The 20,884-nt window shown below is 44.2% G+C and overlaps 1 protein-coding gene and 1 long non-coding RNA gene across 7 annotated transcripts in view; one reads left to right on the top strand and one right to left on the bottom strand.

Moving 5' to 3' along the window:
• The window catches only part of NEXN (nexilin F-actin binding protein), a 73,560-nt gene extending 61,177 nt beyond the window's left edge, over window positions 1-12,383 (top strand). For 5 of the 6 annotated variants that reach the window (XM_040360651.1, XM_040360648.1, XM_040360650.1 and 2 more), the window contains 4 exons: window positions 71-292; window positions 455-640; window positions 11,559-11,916; window positions 12,004-12,383. In XM_040360651.1, the coding sequence (XP_040216585.1) occupies window positions 71-292; window positions 455-640; window positions 11,559-11,916; window positions 12,004-12,017 (780 nt within the window). In that variant the 3' untranslated portion in view covers window positions 12,018-12,383. Of the gene's footprint in view, window positions 1-70; window positions 293-454; window positions 641-11,558 lie in introns of all 6 variants that reach the window. The other variant, XM_040360649.1, reaches the window with a different exon arrangement.
• Window positions 12,384-12,461: 78 nt separating this feature from the next.
• On the bottom strand, window positions 12,462-19,126 carry LOC120945999. The gene is made up of 2 exons (XR_005750639.1): window positions 16,845-19,126; window positions 12,462-16,331 (listed from the first exon to the last, which is right to left on the bottom strand). It is a non-coding gene; the product is annotated as an uncharacterized LOC120945999 (long non-coding RNA).
• Window positions 19,127-20,884: the final 1,758 nt, after the last annotated feature.

Raw genomic sequence — 20,884 nt, 5'->3', positions numbered from 1 at the left:
CAAAATTGTTTTATGGGCTATAAAAAGGAGTCCCAGATAGTGATACTGTAACTTTTTCTTTTTCCTCCAGGATGAAATAAATGAAAGTTATGAGGTATTAAGTAGAGAGTATGAAGAATTGATTAAACTAAAGAGGGCAGGCTCCATTCAAGCCAAAAACTTAAAAAGTAAATTTGAAAAGATTGGAAAACTGTCAGAAGAAGAAGTACAGAAAAAGGTGGATGAAGAAAGGTTGAGAAGAAAGGCAGAGGATGAGGAACTGAAAGAAAGGGAAGCTGAACATTTTCAAGAGGTCAGTTGTTTGTACAGGATGTGGATTGCAAACAGAAACATTATAACCTGGTGATAATGCTGAATGACTATAGTTTTGAGTTTACAAAACAAACAATAGTGGTCAAGGATGATTTTTTTTTTTTTTTTTAGAGCAAATATAGTAACTTTAATCATGTTTCAGGATGAAGAGGTCGATGTGAGGCCAGCAGCAAAGAGCCATGCACCATTTTCACATAAGGTTAACATGAAGGCTCGATTTGAACAAATGGCAAGAGCTAGGGAAGAGGAGGAACAGAGGCGAATTGAAGAACAAAAGCTCCTAAGAATGCAGTTTGAGCAGCAGGAAATTGATGCTGCTTTACAGAAGGTACCATAATTACATAAAAAAAAACTGCCACAGAAATAATGTAAAAAAAAAATATCAGTTTAAAGAAATTATGTAGCCTGCCAATTGCTGCTCTTTTGGGTTTTAGTGCAACAAAACAAGGGTGCGTAACCCCACACACCTTAGCCAACAGTAGAAAATATAACCTTTATTGAGATTTCTTTATAATATATATAACTGTGTGCATTTCATACACTTAAAAAGGGAGTTGTTTTATTGGCATACAAAAGATTAAGCATGGGTCAGTTGTAGCAGACAACATTATAAAAGAAAAAAAAAAAAATATAGGATTTTTGTACTCACCGTAAAATCCATTTATCCGAGTTCATGGACGGACACAGCAGCAAATGACCTTATGGTATTATCCTTCCTTTTAGGAGATTGACTAGGCAGAAATCAGCACTTTAAGTGTTAAAACACTTCTCACAGTACAGTACCTCCCAGGGGGTGGGTCCCCCGGGTACATCCCTCTCTCTGCCTCATGCAGCCCCAGTTCGTAAACAAGCAGTACAAACAAAGGAGGGGAGGGTGCTGCGTCTGTCCATGAACTCAGAGAAATGGATTTTACGGTGAGTACAAAAATCCTATTTTCTCTTCCGTTAATGGACAGACACAGCAGCATCGACCTTAGGGATGTCCCAAAGCAGTGTCAAAAATCGAGGGGTGGGAAAACACAGCAAACCAAACTTCACCCCAAACAAACCAGAGCTCCTCAACGGAGGAACATCAACCTTAAACAGCCGCCTGTAAAACCTTGCGGCCAAAGGAGGCATCCGAAGATGCACTCACATCCACCTTGTAAAACTTTGAGAAGGTGTGGACTGACAACCAAGTCGCTGCCTTACACACCTGTAAAAACAGACGCTTGATGGCGGAAAGCCCAACAGGCACCAATCGCCCTGGTCAAATGCGCCATAACCTGAAAGGGAGGCGCCCGCCCCTTTAGAGCATAGGCCTGAAGCACGACCTGTCGGATCCACCTAGAAATGGTGGCTGACGAGACTGCCAGACCCTTCTTAGAACCAGTCACCGACACGAACAGTGAATCCAACCTCCGAAACTGAGCCGTAGCAGACAAGTACACCCGTAGGGCTCGAACCACGTCCAAGGAATGCAACGTGGCTTCCTTCGGGTTTTTCGGCCGAGGACATAAGGATGGAAGAACAATGTCCTCATTAATGTGAAAAGCCAAAACAACCTTAGGAAGGAATGACGGCTGCGGCACCACTTTATCCCTGTGAATGATAAAGTAGGGAGCCTTGCAAGACAAGGCCGCTAGTTCAGAGACTCGTCTTACCAAAGTAATTGCCACCAGAAAAACCACCTTCTGGGACAGAGTTAACAAAGGAATTTTTCGAATGTCCTCAAACGGAGACTCTTGAAGCATCGAGAGGACTAAATTCAAGTCCCATGGAGGCAGTGGAGGATGCACAGGAGGGGCCAAATGCCGAACCTCCTGCACAAACGTATGCACCAGAGAGTGCGCCGCCAAGGGTCGCTGAAAGTAAACAGCCAAGGCCGAAATCTGACCCTTAACCGTACTTAAGGCGAGAGCCTGATCCACTCCACGCTGTAAGAACAGCAGAATCCGGGACATCACGTATGTACGGGGGTGCCAATTCATCTCCTCACACAGAGATGTAGGCCTTCCACGTACGATGGTAAATCTTCCGTGAAGTAGACTTCCGTGTTTGCAGTATGGTAGAAATCACAGAGTCCGACAGGCCTCGGTCCTTCAGTACCTGGCTCTCAACAGCCACGCCGTTAAAGCCAATGACTGTAAAGCAGGGTGAAAGATCAGACCCTGCGACAGCAAATCTTCTCGTAGAGGTAGACGCCAAGGAGCGTCTGCCACCAGACGCACCAGATCCGCGTACCAGGGACGACACAGCCAATCCGGATCAATCAGGATTGTTGGTATCCCCTCGGCTTCCACTCTGCGCAGCAGGCGAGGAAGAAGCTTCAGAGGAGGGAAGGGGTAGATTAGGCGATAGTGGCGCCACCAACGCGTCTGGCCACGAACCGTGACACCTTCTGATTGAGACGGGACGCCAGGAGATCCACGTCTGGAGTGCCCCATTTCAGACACAGGCTCTGAAACACATCCGGGTGTAGCGACCATTCTCCTTGATCCAGCGTTTGGCAACTTAAGTAGTCGGCCTGCCAGTTCTGTACCCCCGGAATGTACACGGGCAACAGAGGCGGGACGTACCTTTCGCTCCACCAGAGGATGTGAGCGGCCTTCACCGCTGCAGCCAAGCTCCGTGTGCCCCCTTGATGATTGACATACACCACCGCCGTGGTGTTGTCAGACTGGATCCTGACCAGTCAGTCCTGCAGACCCAGAGACCACTTGGAGAGGCACAGCCAGATCGCCTGGAGTTCCAGGACATTGATCGGTAGGCGGGACTCCTCCTGAGTCCCGCGCCCCTGGGCTGACTGAACACCCCAGACACCTCCCCAGCCGGGGAGACTGGCATCCATCGTGACCACCGTCCAAAGGCACGGCAGAAAACGATTTCCCAGTCCGAAGTACCGGAGACGTCAGCCACCACACCAGGGAGGACCTGACCAGACGACTTACCCGGATCTGGTAATCCAGAGACGAAGGGAGCTTGTCCCAACGCGACAGAATTTCTCTCTGTAACACTCGAGTGTGGAATTGAGCATACGGAACCGCCTCGAAGGACACCACCATCTGACCCAGAACTCGCATGCAGAAGCGACGACCACTTCTGGGTCACCAACCGCTGCACCGCAGATTTCAGTGTCTGAAGTTTTTCCGTTGGGAAGGAAACTCTCGTCTTTGAGGAATCCAGGACCAACCCCAGGTATTCAAGATGCTGAGACGGTACCAACACCGACTTCTGAACATTCAGCAGCCAACCGAATTCCCGGAGGGTCTGGCAGGCGATAGACACGTACACCTCCAACTCTGGGCCTGAAGAAGCTCTCAGGAGAAGGTCGTCCAGGTAACCTACAATCGCGAACCCGCACTGCCTCAGCAGGGCCAGAATCGGAGCGAGCACCTTGGTGAAGACCCGCGGCGCGGAGGCCAGGCCGAAAGGGAGGGCCAAAAATTGAAAGTGGTCCTCTCCGACCGCAAAGTGAGGACGACACCAGAAAATCCCCCTGATGGAGCGCCGCCACTACAGAGCAAACCGACTCCATCCTGAACTTTTGTACCTTGACAACAGTTGAGGGCCTTGAGGTCCAGGATTGGACGGACCCCCTCCTTCTTGGGGACTACAAACAGATTGGAGTAAAACCCCTGAAACCGTTCCAGTGAAGGAACCGGCGCAATCACTCCCCTGACCAGCAGATCCTGAACAGGGCCTCCCGACATTCCGGAGGTTGGAAGGAAAGAATCTGTTTTGCAGTCAAGAGAGAAACTCTATCTTGTACCCCGAGGAAACTACTTCGCAAACCCATCGGTAGGAAAGAATTCGCAAAGCCGCCCCCCCACCCGAGATACGGGCGGGGGCAGACTTTCATGCGGAGGCAGGTTTACCTGCAGGCTTGCGGGAACCAGGGGCGCTTCTGCCCTTCAGTGGGTGCCTTAGCGCCCTGGAAACGTTTTCCTGCCGCACCGGGTGGACGGAAAAAACGCTTGGGGGTGGTAAAGGAGGGCCCCTGCTTATGGCGAGGCTCCTTACCTTTTCCCGATTGTGGGAGCAGAGTACTCTTACCTCCCATGGCATCTTTTATGATGTCATCCAGAGACGCCCCAAAAAGCCGTTCACCTATAAAGGGTAAGTCCACCAAGGCCTTTTTTGAAGACTGGTCCGCAGACCAACACTTCAGCCACACAAGACGACGTAATACCACCAACCCCACCACTGTGAACATGGAGCGGGCCCACAGCCTCAGCTCTCCTATCTGCGGGGTCCTTAAAAGCGGGAGCCCCTTCCACAGGCAACATGGTCGCCTTGTTCAGTCTGGACACAGGGGGGTCCACTGACGGAGGAGAGGTCCACTTTTTTAGGAAATCCTCCATAAACGGATAACAGACCGCAAAGCATTTAGGAACAGAAAAAACTTTCTGCGGCCGATCCCATTCCTTGTACAATAATGTTTCCAGATATGGAACACAAGGAAACACTTTTGCGGTGCGGGCCGGCTTACGGAACCCAAAAGGGACCGGCGTCTGATACCTCCACCGAATCCTCAAGTTTTTGAGTATCCCGCACCGCAGTGATAAAAGCTCCAACAAGCGCCTTATCATGCGCTGACCCTGATGCAGAGTCATCCTCACTGTTCGTTCGGGCTAGGCCTGCATCTTCTGACATGACGGAACCAGGGCCGGACGCAGTAGCAGGGCCCGATTCCGCGTCAGACATCCCCAGAAGAAGGCGGGGGGCTTTTTACCCCCCTTCTGGCCACTCGCCGCTTCGATCCTGGCAACAAACGCCTCAAGGACTGCCGTCATAGCATCCATGGAGGCCGCAGGAATAGAGGGCACTAAGGGTTAACTCCAGCATGTCTGGGGGAGAAGCCTCCGGTTCGGACGCCATGCTGACCCACTCCAATGCCACCCTTGTACTGCAAGGCAAGACCCACAGGCCACCCTCCCAGCCGCAACAGAGAGCAGGGGACCCCCCCAGAGGACTCACCCCCCAACCAGGCTGTAGTGCTGCTGAGAAAGTTAGAACGCTGCCCGTGCTGTGCCGTCCCTCAGGAAGTGTGCTGGAGCCGTTCGCGCCGTTATTCTGGTCACTAGAGGCCAAAACCCCCTCCAAAATGGCTGCCGACATGCAAAAAAAACCAGCATGCAGGCTACAAGAAAATGGCCGCCGATCGTCAATAAAGGCGGCCGTCCCTGGCAAAATGGCAGCCAAACACCTTTTAAAACATACATGACAAAAACCCAGTAAAAATGGCACAACATACAGGGCCCCCGCCCCCCCCCCACATCATTGAAAAAAAAAAAACACAGCCCGCCCACCCCCCCGAACAGCAGCCCCAGGACGGAGCCCCCCAGGCGGACCCCCCCACCTCACGGCCAACCACCCAGAATGCAGGGAAGGAGGAAGAGGAAAGTAGGGCAGACCCCCCCAGGAATGCACCAGCCGAACCACCATGTCAAGGCAAGGGGATACTACTTACCCGTCCTACAACCACCGGCTGGAGCAGTGTTTCTCAACCTTTTTCCAGTCGGGGAGCCCTTGAAAAATATTTTCAGTCTTGAGGCACCCCTGTCCAAGACTTGGCTCACGTCGCTGTGTGTTGCGGAACATGCGCAAAATCGTGCTCGTTCTTGACACACAGACAAATGCTCTGCTCTTTAGGAGTGCCATTAATTCTTAATGGTGCCCCATCCATTGGCAAACATGGGTTGCTTTTGTTGTGGCACAATTAAAAAAAAAAAAAGGGTCCGGGACTTGTTTCCCCGCATCACTGCGGGTAGGGAAATGAATGGGCTGCCCTACACGCAGCACGCATCCACACAGAACCCTAAAATCCCATACCACTGTGCTGTAGCCATTGTGCATTGCACACAGTTGTTGCACAGCCCCATTGAGTTAAATGGGTTGAGTTAAAGCGGAGGTCCACACAAAAAATGAACGTCCGCTTTTCGGAACCCTCCGGTGTCACTTTTGGCACCTTTCAGGGGGGAGGGGGTGCAGATACCTGTATAATACAGGTATTTGCACCCACTTCTGAGAATAGACTCCCACGTTAGTCACGCCCCTTCCCGTGCTCCCCCCGCTGCCTTCTGGGAAACACACAGGTCCCAGAAGAGAGCGGGGACCAGTGAGGATGTGCGGCGCGACTTGTGCATGCGCAGTAGAGAGCCGTGCAGTGAAGCCGCAATGCTTCACTTTCTGATTCCCTAACTGAGGATGGTGGCGGGAGCAGCCGAGAGACGAGCGATTGCTCAGCTTTGGCTGCCGAAATCACGGGCACCCTGGACAGGCAAGTGTCAGAAGCTGCAGTATTTGTAGCTGCTGGCTTTTAAAAAATGTTTTTGTTTATGTGGGAACTCCGCTTTAAGTAATGGTACAGTGCCATATGCTAGTGGGCTCTTTCACACGAGAGATCCTGCCAGCAGACTCCATTTTGCTTAACGGGGGATCGATCTTCTGATCTCCACTGAGCAGACAGGTGACAGGTCTGTCTCTGCTTACTGTACAGAGATGGACCTGTCAGGAGGTCTGTTCTCCATTTTCATCCAATCCACTACACGGGTGGAAAATAGGGTCACCATCCATCTGAATTTCTAAGACAAAATCGGATCACATAGCGGCAGGTGTTAGCGAACATGTCACCGATATTATCTGCCGCTCCATAGAGGAAAATGAAGGCTCCGATCAGGTCCGCCTGAAAAACTGACAGGCCTGATCAGAAAGCCAGTGTGAAAGGGGCGTTCGGGTTTGGCTTGAAGAAAAGGTGGCAACTCTAGCTGTGGCTGGAGGTATACCAAGGTTGATTGGGGATGCACTGCAACTACCCCGCAACTGTGTGCATTTACGGCCTTAAAACAGGTGGTGAGGAGGCAAGATATGCCTCTTTACTAGCTGACAAATGCCCCTGAAAAGTGATATGAACACAAAGGCCCCATGCACACGAGACGCTATTACAAACGCCTCTAATCTCAGCTTTTCAAAGGCAAAAACCGGCATTTAAAACGCTTGTTTTTGCCGCGAATTGCGCAGCGTTTTACCGCGATTTGCGGCTGTCAGCGTTTATCCCCAAAACACTGTAGACCCTCCCCAAGCTCAGAATCAAACCATTTGTGCCGCGTTTTGCGTCTAAAACGCAAAAGCTGGAAGCTTCTGAACCCAAAATTTTGGGTTTGGAAAAACGGCCCTAAACCCAACTGCTTTGAAACGCCAAAAAACGTGACCGTGTGCATGGACACATAGGATAACATTAAATGTGTTCAGGGGCAGTTGAAAAAAATGCCCAAATGCCTCTGAACTCGAGTTTAGCAGCGTCTCGTGTGCATGGGGCCAAATTGTTTTTCAGAGGAGCAGCAGTCCTTGCTGCCATCTCGAACAAGCCCTACAAAAGTAGTTCTGATGGTACAGGAATGGGGGGTCAGGATTTAAAGTAACATACAGACAGATGCGCATGCACACAAACAGACACACGTACAAACACACACAGTGTGTGTTTGTACGTGTGTCCGTGCGCATCTGTCTAACTTTTAATCCTGACCCCCCTATTCCTGTACCATCAAAACTACTTTTGTCACACACACACACCAACAGACATGTGTACACATGCACACATACACTGAAAGAAGGACTGTCAGAGCTGCACAACAACCAATCAGATCCAGAGTGCTGTAGCCATGAATGGAGGATGTGGGGTGTCAGTGACTGACAGCTGGTTATTCATAGCAGGCCATATCTGCGGGCAGGGGAGTAGTGTCGGTCACGGTGGCAGTCGACTATTTCTTCTTCCCCCTCAGGGAAAAGCGCGCCAGGCAGAGTTCAGGACGGTACCCGCTGCTCTCACGTCACAGAAGCAGTGCGTGCGTCCGACCCTCCCATAGCAACTGATGACGTATTCGGTTGGCAAGACGCGGTCGGGAGGCCCGCACAGCTTCCCGAGTGCCGGGAAGTGAGTTTTACACAGCAGACCGGCACCGCTGGAAAGACAAATGCCTAGCAGTAGTGTTACAATATTCGGGGTCATTTTGCCACGGCACACCTGGGAACTCTTCACGGCACACTGGTTGAGAAACGTTGGGCTGGAGGCATCCCAGACAGAACCAACGTCCGTGCAGTTACGGCATGGCTGTCGGCCCGGCACACTGACACAGCCTTAGAGACCGGTCATATGTGTGCCCTGGAGCGTATAAGGTCACCGGCCACCCTTGGGGCAATGGGGCATGTTGTGGACGGCCCAGCGTGTAGCTAAAGGCCGGCACACGCTCGATGGCCGAACATGGGTGGGGGGGGATGCTTGGGACTACAAGAATCGAGGATCCAGCCCGTCACCCAGACGGCAGATGATTGTAGATCCCAGGGTCCAAAAATTCAGGAAAAAGCGAGAAAAATCGCAAAAAAATCTCCAGCACACATGAGCCCAGAAGAGCCATGTCATCTCCTGCCACTAGGCAGAAAAAACTGGGGCTGCATGAGGCAGAGAGAGGGATGTACCCGAGGGACCCACCCCCTGGGAGGTACTGTACTGTGAGAAGTGTTAACACTTATAGTGCCGATTTCTGCCTAGTCAATCTCCTAGGATACTTCCCTAAGGTCAATTGCTGCTGTGTCCGTCCATGAACGGAAGAGAAAAAGTGGGGATTGCCATCACCCCTTCTACCAGAGCATTGGTCTTTCATAAACTATAGTAGGAATTGATATCTTACAACCGAAGAGTTAAGAGTTTCTCATGACTGTTTGCAGTTTTAACCAAAGTCACACCCCACCTATGACCAGGGGAGAAACCAAACCAATCAAGTAGAATAACATCAAATCTACTTCTGAATATCTGCCTCCATAATACAGTATGCTGGTTTAGGAGACCTGAGTAATAGAGGTCACACTGCCTGTACCGATAGGCCTCATAAAATTACAGACCACTGCTAGGACGCAAAGCTGGGTTTACACATGAGAAAGGATGCAGGCTTTGCCGAATACAATTAGAATGACAGGAGCGTGTGACCAGCTTTCACTGCAGAAACGCATTTAAAAAGTGTCCTGTGCATCTTTTGTTCCGATTTAGGCAAAAAGTCAGGCTTGATTCACACCCGATTTGGTGAACAGGGACGGACCAGACCCCATGCGCCAACTTATATCCACCATAAATTCCCTCCCCACAAGACACGTGTGCCCTCATTTTTTTTTTTTTCCCCTGAGATAACCACTAGGCAGCACATCACCATGCACATTGTGTGGTACGTCACAGGGTCAGGTGTCAAGATGCACGCGTGGGATTCAAACTCTCCAATGCCATCTTGTGAAGAGAATCCCAAAAGGCAAACCCCTTTAAACCTATAAATACAGCAATACCTTGATTACGAGTATAATTCATTCCAGAAGAATGCTTGTAATCCAAAGCACTCAGTTTCCCCATAGGCAAAAATGGCAACTCAGATAATCCGTTCCACAGCCACTGCTTGTCTATGTAGCACCACCTGTGGCCAGAGGTGCAGGGCGCCAGAGACGCTCAGAAACAGTGTGTCCGAGCATCTCCGGCACACCCCAGTGGCTTAAATCCTGATAGTCTTGCGAGACAACGCTCAAAAAGCGAGTCAGTTTATTTAAATAACTCGAATTATGAAACGCTGGTAAACCACGTTACTCGCAATCCGAGGTTCCACCGTATATAAAAAGAAAGATCACCTGACCTATGTATGGTGAGAGTATATGACGTGGGGGGGGGGGGATATTGCAGCGGTAGCACGGTGGCCAAAAAATACACAGATCAGTACTGCAACTATTGGCTACAAGTGGTGTTCTAATGCTGAATTTTCAGCATGACCATTTGACAGAAGCTGGTCATTAGATTTTCTAATGAACAGAGTACACACAGACTGATAATCGGCTTGTTCAGTAGGATCCAGTTGACTAATCGGTAACCTAGGTTTTGTCCGATTGGAATTTTACTGTTGCCATACTTGCTTGGTATAGAGCAACACGGTACTAGAAAAACCCATGGAATAACTGAATTGCTTCCCCTTCACGCCTAAGCTGGTCATAGGAAATGCAAAAAAAAATTCATACGAAAATAAAATCAAGAGTTTTTCTATTCATTAGTGGGTCAAATCGACAGGGACAAGAAATTTTGAAGGACCAGGATGAAAAAAATATGTCCTTGAACAAATTTCAACAGTGTATAATTGTTTTAGAAATGTCCATTCAGACCAAAAAAAAAATAAAAATCAAAATGTTAAAAGCAAACAATCTTTTTTGAACATTTGAGCCTAGGTTCACACATCGCATGCAATTTACACCCGCAACGCATGTGCCAATCACATGCTATGTCTGTGCAATACAAATTCAGCCACAGTTGCATGGCTGAACTCAGTTTCGCACACAAAAAAAAAAAAAAAAAAAAAAAGAGGGGAGGGTCTCTCTCCCCCGCCGCAATGAAATCAGATCACATGGTTGTTCTCACCTACACAATCCGATTCCTGTGCAAGTTTGCACTGCAATCTGGGGTGTCATTAATATATTAATATACACCAGCAGCAGTTCACAGGGGGCAGTGTGATCTGCCTTCAGGAGAGATGCGAGAACTGGCACTAATCGTACTGTTCCCGCATCACACAATTGTGAAGGAACAGAACATTGAGAGAACGAAATCCTGTCTATGGCTAGCTTTCGGGGCTTGTTCACACATTCAGCCATAGGGCAGTAAATACAGGCAATTAAGTCATAGTCACCATGGATTGCTTTTCCGTGGGGTGAGAAAGGTTGTCACACACACACCAACAAGAACTTTAGTCTGCTTTATGAGCATTCTTCAGGCCTGGTTTACACTGGTAGGACGCTACAACTTTGTTTTTTTACATGTCATGGGACATGCTCTCAATGCTTCCCTATGACAGCCATCTTAACTAGTCCGACTTTGGAAAAGGTTCCTGCGCTACTTTGGTCCAACAGCATTGAATGAAAGTCTCATCGAAATCAGATCCTCCTAATTGATGTGATTTGGATCAGACATTACAGGATGATTACACAATTCCCTGAAGTTGCGTGTAAGTTGCCTGGCAAAGTTGTACGACTTTCATGTAGGCCCAGTGTGAACCTGGCCTTAAATATAGACCGGATATTCCCTCACTAATGAAGTAGAATCTAAACTTTGCTGTACAAGTGCTATCAAGCCCTGAGGCACAGAATGGCAGTTTCTGCTTAAAATTTTGTAGGGCAAAATATGTAAAAATCTTTAAGTTATAAAAAACTTACAGCTGTGGAATCAACTTTTTTTTCTTTTTTTAAAGAAGGAAGATGAGGACGAAGAGGAAACCAGTGTCAGTGTCAATGGCTCACAATATGAAGATGAGGAGGTGGCTCGTTCAGGGGCTCCTTGGTTTAAGAAACCTTTAAAGAACATGTCTGTGGTAGATGGGGAACCGGTAAGGTTTACAGTAAAAGTCACTGGAGAGCCAAAGCCCGAAGTGACATGGTGGTTTGAAGGAGAGATGCTACAAGATTCTGAAGACTATCAATATATTGAACGAGGGGAAACCTATTGCCTTTACCTACCTGAAACCTTCCCAGAGGATGAAGGAGAATATATGTGTAAAGTAGTGAACAGCAGGGGCACCGCTGCAAGCAGCTGCATTCTCAGCATTGAAAGTAAGAGTTAATGCTTTAGGATGTCATTGCATGAGTTCTAACACTTAGCAGGACACTCATATTCTACTCTTTTTTCTTGCTTTCTAGCCGATGACTATTAACCTGCTTTTACTGGAGACTCCCCCTCTGACTCTCATTGCATCCAGCCTTCCTTCAGTGGGCCAAGGGACACGGGAAAAACTCCACTGCCTATTAATATGCCATTCCTAAGTGCTGGCCTTACACTGCATGTGTTGCTGCTGTTGAGTAGAGATGCTGAACAGTGATGCAAGGGCTTTACAAGAAACACCGCATATGGGAAAACAGCAGGATTTCATAGTGTATTTAATTGTCTTTATATACTTCTCATGCCAACTTGATTTTTATAAACATTCTTTGGGAAATGAGATGCGCTAACTTTTTGTTTTAAGACGGACATGTGAAATTGAATGAATGCCTTGATTTCTTAATAAATGATTTGTTCAAACTCTGTCATCTCGTACATTTATTAAACTGAATGCAAGTTAAATCAAAACAAAAACACAATAATCAAAGACAAAATTGGAGGCAGGATCATTTGTGTTTATTCTGTACAATGTTAAATCACAGTAAAAAAAAAAGCTTCACACGAATCATGCATATGCAGTTGCAAACAATACAGTTGTTTGAATATGATATTCAATTTTAACCTTACACACTTCAGGATGTGCAGTACTCAACCAAACAAACCTAAAATCTTAATAACTAAAACCTTTATTATGTAGTAATCCTGAGCAGTTAAACATGAACTATTGAAAATCAATCTCTTTATAACAGTTATATTTGTACCATAAAAAATGAATTCCATAGCTTCCCAGAGGGGGGAAAAAAAAACTGAACAAATCTATAATCTTAACGTTGTCTACACTATGGGTTCGAGTTTGACAAATGTACCATTGCCCATTGTGGAAAATGTGTAACCCAAAAGGCTGTAAGCTTATATATTTCTCTATGTATTAAAAAAATCAATATGGTATACCACCAATTATGTTTAAAAAAAAAAAAAAAATTACCAACAGATAACTAAAGGATCTTCGCACACAAACTATTTTCAGAAAAGACCCCCCCCCCCCCCCAATTGTTTTTAGCAGAACAAACAAGTCAAAGTTCATATATTTGGCTAGTGTGTGAAAGTTAAAAGCAAGGCATTAGTATTTTCTCACAATTTTTTTTATTATTGCCGTGTCGCCTTTGGAAAGATATTCCATCAGTTCCTGTCCCAATGTAAAAATTTACTTTTTTTGACAAAACATTCAGCAGCATTTACCTTTCACCACTCTAGCCAAAAGAGAGAAAAAAAAAAAAAAAAAAAAAAAAAAGCAATATTCTGTATTTAAACATCGCCCTCATTCCTACAGGAAAACAGCAGACCACGTGTGGCACATTTCTGACATTTTGATAGGCACACAACTATGTAAATATTTGTGTACATACAGAATAATGCATTACAGTTACCTCAATCCTTATGACGGTCGACTAGGATACTGGCTTATGACGGTCGACTAGGATACTGGCTTTAGGCAAGATACAAGGGCCGATCTTCTGTAGTCACGGCCACTTATCATCCGTGGGCATCATTTCACAAAGGGCAGAAATGCATTCACATTTGTGTGACACTAATGTGACAGCACATTTGTCAATATTAAATACCCACAGAACTGATATTTGAACTATTAATAGTTAGCAAGCCACAGCAAAAAAAAAAAAAAAAAAAAAAAAACCCACTATGTATAAATATATAACAGGGTTAGTAACTTACGGCATCAGAAAACAAAAAGCTGCATATCCTAAATATAAAGCCACAAAAGCTGCTCAAATCAAGACATTTAAAGAAATGCATTCAAATAAAATCCTCAACATTCTAAACCTCAATATATTTTCAAATTAGACTAATCTGGAGCAATAAATCAATTCTTAAATATGAAGCATAATAAAAATAAAAAATAAAAGGATTATGGAAAAAAAAAGTCGACTAGAGTAATTGTATTTATCCCCCCCCCCCCCCCCCAGGGACTGGGTGTCACTGGGCACGAATGCCCAGCTATAAAAGGCTAAAATTTGTCACTAGCCAACAGTCAATAGATAGGAAGTGGAGAAAAATCACCTGGACTGCCGCCACCTAGACAAGAAAAAAAAGGCAGTTGGGTTTTACCACTTCCACCCTCTATTTACAAAAAATAAAAATATACAAACACTCAAGATGTCTGTGCTGCAAAAGAGCCCATCATTAAGATCAGAAGACAGGGGAAATCTAGTTCCACAGACAGACAAAAAAAATGTATAATCTGGATCAGCAGTCCCAATATAACCCAGTCAATGTTGACCCCCGTCACTAGAATAAAAATAAAACAAACAAGTGCCTCCGGCAAAGACCGCTCATACTTTAGGCATCATGCACACAGCAGATTAGGCTTGTACACCTCTCCAGATCAACATGTGGTGCAATTACCTGCAGTTAAGGATAGATCTGCACCTATTAGATGCAGACTGCTTGCATTCAGGGACATACATTTGTTCCTTACGCAGGTAATTGATCCAGACTTAATTACATGTGAACAGCTGCAGATATTGGCAAAAACACACTGATGTGGGTTAGGTGTGGCTTGAACCCCTAATGTGCATTAAGGCCCGATTCACACTACTACAGCTCTGCGAGATGAGCCTGCACAGACACACTAGCCCATTCATTTGAATAGGTTGCTGTGACTGCATTTAATGCAGGAAAAAGGTTTTATATTTGAAATGCAGCAGAAGGGAAATACCATGATTTCCTGTTGGTACCCGTGCCTGCAAAACGCGCTGTTTTTAAACATCAGCACGCTTTTGGCTGCAGCAACAGGTGCTATTCCCGGCACAAGTGTGAACCTAGGCTAAAGCCCCAACTCCTCATGCGGCCGACCCCAACTAGACTGCAGACATGTGGCTGTCTGAAGAATCTGACAGTTCTGAAAGGTACCCGATTCCCGCTGTGGTTCTTCCCCACTGGCCCCATACATTGCCATGGACCAGTGTTGTATGATCAAACTTCTAACCCCCCAGCAGGGGACCCAGGTAGCCGACTGAAAATGTGAATATAGTCTGTGTGGGGGGGAGGCACAAATGAGCGCTCTTTACAGGAGGCACCAAGTCTTTTGATTTTATTTGTCGCTTTAAAACAGTCTTTTAAAAAGGAAGGTGGATGCAACCGGTTGAACTGCACAATTTCAGTTTGTCACAAAAGGTACAAAAAAAATTAAAAATACTTTGCCAACAGGCGACTGGACTCCTTATAAAAACGGTTTTCCTTGGATGCTGGCAAAATGATCACAATATCTACAACTACACTGTATTTGTAAAAGGCAGTTAAAAGTCACACAATATTGAAAAAGCTGGAATAAGCCTTCAGTTGTAGCAAGTTCTAGCATATCAGAGCTTGAAGCGCCACATCAGTTAAAAAGCTATACATGTATTGCTGCTTTGGGTATAATACTACAAACTACCTCTGTACCACTCATCTGTCAGTCCAGAAGGAGAATTGTGAAGATGTACCTGCCTTGAGTCAAGCTTGGCCAGTGAACCCAACACCAGGTGCATATGCAAGCTGTGACCACACTTCCTGCAATCCAACAATTGCTGGAAAATTGCATACATCCTGGGGTTAGGATACTAGCTTAGAACATTTGATAAATTAGAAATGCAAAGTAAACTAAGCTCTTTACTATACAAGGATGTGTTCTGTATCATGGTAGTTTAAAATCTATATGCAAATTAAAAACAGTTTAGATTTTATGCATAATACAGTGTGGGAGAGGAAAAAAAAAAGTCAGTATTCTACCAGTACTACATTAAAGTACTGGTAAAGCTACAATAGCCATTACAAAAAAAATAAAAAAACACATCACTTCGCAAATAAAAACCAGACTCAAATAGGATAGTTCTATCAACAAGGAACATAATTGGCAGATATATGAACACTACCTGTGACTGTAATTTGGAGGGTAAATAAAAGTTTGAGTATGACAGAAATTTTGATGGCAAATATGTTCAATAAACATTGCACATGTTTAATAGACTACAAAAGGAAAAAAAAATCCCTACAATCAATAGCAAAAAAATACATCACTTCAAATAAAATCAGGCTCATTCGGATAGTTCTATGAACAAGGAACATAATTGGAAGAGATATGCACACTATGGTATGAAAGTAATTTAGAGGGCAAATAGTTCAAAAAGCATCAATAGTGATGAACGACAATCTGCACTATTATGCATCATTATAGTGTTACCTTCTACATGAGCCCTTCTACGTCCATGCTCATCGGCTCACCAATGGCATACACAGAAAAGGATTCCTCCTTTTGGGTGGGAACTACCTCAGGACCTGATTTTATGAGCTATCAATTGCAGCATCTTCAGCACTGTGTGTGAAAATGAAGGCAGGGTTTTGAAACTCTTGTAAAAATGTACAAAATATGCAGGACTTTTTAAACGATAGAATCAGTACATTTCTAGGAAAATTTAAATGATCTTAGAGAAAAAAAATAAAATAAAAATACACAAGATCATACTCTGCTCATTGGCATACAGTCAAATGTAACGAGAAATCCTGACAAAGAATATACATCTGCCATTGCAAGGTAATGTAACTTTATGGACAAAGCCCTAGCAGAGAAGACAAAGGGGGTCCTTTCTAGTTTGTACAATAATAAAACTGTTCAGGAAAACAAAAGCAATAAATGTGTGAAAACTAAGAAACACATGATTTGCTTATTAGAGGGAAAAAAAACAAACAAGACACCTCCCTAATAAAAATGGCATCAATATGCAGTCCAATTGCATGATAATGGAGCAGATTTCAGAATAAACAAGCACAAACCTCAATGGGACAACATCACTGATATAATGCATATGTTTCCTTAGGTTGTGCTTACCTGAGGTACTTTGCAGCAAAACCTAAGGTGGAAGATCTGGGAAGGCACTGAGGATTAAATAGTTCTCTTTCCAACTATATAGATATATTAAGACCTGGAATTAGATTGACAGCCTCCAATTTCAACGGTCACAAATGTCATGTGAATTTTATCGGAACATGTCAAGGCTCAAAATTTATCAAGACATATCGTCATACAAAACTGCACAAAATTTCTCTGCCTATTTCCGAGTCAGGTATGAGGTGGAGGAGAAACAAAAACACTGGCATATAACAAAAAAAAAAAAAAAAAAAAAAAAAAAAAAGCCATCAGAGACCATTTGAAATTACATTGCAGTTCTAGAAATGCACAGGTTCAACTATATGAAAAAAGACAAATATAAAGCAGTGACCTAATGGGATCATCACGAGCTGGACTGCAATATCAATAAAATCTGCAATTTTTTTTTTTTTTTCAAATAAAGCTAGAAGACTGGCAAGAAAGAAAAAAAAAAATCTTCCTGCAACTAAGCCTACATACTTACCCCCCGACAATCCACATTAACATTATGTAATATATAGCACTGCACAGCAAGATCATTGCGCAACATTGGATCATTTTGAGGTACTTACAGTGCATGTATCTAGGATGATGCACAGTTCTCCTCACAATATTACAGCTACTCCTATACTGGATTTACTTCAGAGAATGGGCAAAAGACTGCATTTGATTGGGATCTAATAGAACAGAAGCAATAGTGAACTGGCATGTTATGCAGAGTATGCATTGAATTACTTACACGGACATTTAAATAAAGTCTACCATCATTATTATATTAATGCTGTCCCAAACAAATGGATCATGGTATGCATTACATTCTGCTTTCCATTCTAGTTCAACTGTATTATTGGTGGACTAGTAAGCATAAACAGGATTCTCTCATCAGAGCCCTAGCATACTGGCACTTATTTTTGTCCATAAGGTTGAACAAGGGCTCAGTTGGCATTCTGTACAGTTTACCAGCTGAGTACAAGAGTGTACAGATGCATTAAAAATAAAGAAAAAACAAAATGAACCACTGAAAGGGAGGTAATACTCTTAAAACTTCCTTTACATGGTTGCAGAGCCATGCCAACCAGAGTCTTTACAAACCTAAATGCCAGTAGACAAGAACCCTTAAAAGAAGGAATTTCCAGGAAAAATGGAAATCCCCCATTTGCTTGTGAACCCTCCTTAAAACGAAAAAGCCTTCACCTTCCTGCCACCCATCTATATAGTACTAAAGCCCCCGTTCACACCGTCACAACTTCAGTGTTCAAGTTGCATGACAAGTCGAGCCCCATCAACAATGGAACTGTTTGGTGTGACTTAGACACGACCTGTATTGACGTATGCAAGCCGCAATGAAAACGCACAGGGATGTCGGAGTCGAAAGCCACAGCAGTGTGAACAAGGGCTTAATCTAAAGCCTGACCAGTTTTAAAGGGTTCTATACTGTTTCAGCTATATACGCGATGCAAGTAAAATCTGTTAAAACGTACAGCTTAAAGTCATAGAAGGAAAAAATAAATAAAAATCACAGAAGCAGAGTAAGGGGAGGTCCACAAACAGAGGACTTCCTTTTTCTCCTGGAAACCACTTAAATAGGTTCTCCACGAAAAAGTTATGCATCATTAATTCAAAGGATTTTTCTTTTGGTTCACAGCCCCGGATTCATTAATTTGCACGGCTGTGCTCAAGGCAGAGTCAAGATTTGGCCTTTACCTAAAACCAGCCAAGTAGACGAAACCAGTACTGTTGTATCAACTACATAACACCATCAAAAAAACAAAAAATTCACCAGTCAACTGTTCCATACAAAACAAAATTTATTTCCCAACAAAAATAATTAAAATACAAACATGGGGTAACACCCTATAGTAACCGCAAACAAAAACGTGGATAAGTGTAGAACAGTCATGATGGATACCAAATTGTATTTTTATAACCATTTTACAGCTGGCAGCCTGTTTCTATTATGCATAGGTCTCCTGGGCAGCACAGTGGCTTGGTAATTAGCATCCTCTGCCTGGCAGGACCAAGTTCGATAGTTCCAACCACAACACTACCTGCCTGGAGTTTGCATGTTCTTCCTGTGCCTGCATGGGTTCCCTTCCACCCTCCAAAGACATGCTGGTAGGTTAATTGGCTCCATACGTATCAAGATAGGGGCCCTAGATTGTACATTTGAGGGTAGGGACTGATATGACTATAATAGTGTGTATGTATGTATGTATTTATGTGTGTATGTGTGCATGTGTGCATGTGTGCATGTGTGCATGTGTGCATGTGTGTATGTGTGCATGTGTGCATGTGTGCATGTGTGCATGTATGTATGTATGTATGTATGTATGTATGTATGTAGAGCTGCACAAACAGTTGGCACTATAAAACTACCTCAAATAAAAAATATGCATTTCATGGCAAAAGTCACTTTGGCCTCATTCACACCTATGCATTTTGCACTACAGTTCATTTAACATGGTTTCCTATGGTGAAATGTACTATAAATGCATAGGTGTGAATCAGGGCTTACTCAGGCGCCACCCCCTACAAAAAAGGAGCACAAGTAGTCAGATGATTTCTATGAGGTCACTTATTAGGATGGTGATCACAGATCTCTTAAATTTCCAAAACAGACATTTAACAAAATCTGTGACTAACCTACTCTCCATTTTGGAGGCATTCCAACGAGGTGACTTGCGTTGCCAAACACCTAGATCCATATGATGCTAGACTTGCAGATACAAAAGTATATATAAAAAAATAAAATAAAAATGTGACAATGATTGTTTTACACTTGTCCCAAGTTTTGGACTTGCATTGGATTGCTATGGGGCATTTTACGACACATTTATAGGGTTATTCATTCTTTTGTACAGAAACAATTCAGTACTGACCATGGTACTTTATTTGCAGATTCCCCTTCAAGGTCCAAGCAGTACTAATGCACAATGTTTTAGCAGAATGTTAAAAAAACATCTGGGGGGGGGGGGTTTGGGGACAACAAAAACACCAGTGTTGTGCGTTTTTGTTCCTATACCTCTTTAGGTCTTAACATTCTGCTAAAACCTTGTGCATTAGTACTGCTTGGACCTTGAAGGTGACCCAATAGCTTGCCATGAAAAGGTTAGTGCCAATAATAATAAAAAAAAAGTGCATCACGACAGTAAGCAATGGTTTCTATCACAAGTGCACTAACACAAGCTACAATCACCTCATTTTTTTGTATAAAGGATATTTTTTGTGTGGAATGTTGACTGAGTGCTGGAATTTAACGTCCCATTTTTGATGGTAGAATGTAATACCCACAATTAGACCAGGCTGGATTTCACGCCATTCTATGCAATTTAGTACTATTGTACATATAAAAATTAAAAAAGCTACAGCAGTATTGCTCTTTCACAGCAAGACCGTTTCCAGATCAGGTCCCACAGTCAATTTAATGTGCCGGGGAGGGAGCTCATTAAATTGACCATAGAGGTTTGTTTATCATCACAGATCACAATAATTTTGTATCAGATTCCAGCAATGTTTCAGAACAGCAAGAGATGGATTTGCCCACCAGACTGATAGTGTTAAGAATGCTTTTTAAAATGCAGGTTGATGTGGTTATGTAATGGATGATGGGTGAATCCATCTCTTCACTGTGCTGTACAGAGAATGAGTGCAAAAAAAGTTTTTCCTGGAGAACCTCTGAATGGAACAAATCAAAAACAGAAAAATCACAGTAACGGCTGTTGCCAACATTCTGAGGGATGTTCCCTCTGGGACCAGCACTCAGATGCATCCTTCATTGTATGGAGAGTCAATGACCTGGTGCACTTGTGTAGAGCCACACGGTCATGAAAATGCTTGTTCATATTTCTTATTATACTTGTCACATGCAATGAAGGAAGGAGCATGATGTCAGCAACAGAAAATGCAGTTCTATATTAATTAGTGCCCTTTAAAGTCAGTGAACTGTGTCCACTATAAAGTCAATTCTAGCTCTTGGGTCGTAAAGTCAAAATGAATAAAAA

Source organism: Rana temporaria, chromosome 7, assembly GCF_905171775.1.
Source record: "Rana temporaria chromosome 7, aRanTem1.1, whole genome shotgun sequence".
NCBI lineage: Eukaryota > Metazoa > Chordata > Amphibia > Anura > Ranidae > Rana > Rana temporaria.
Note: the sequence above shows the minus strand (reverse complement) of the source record. Positions and strands in the feature narration are given on the sequence as shown.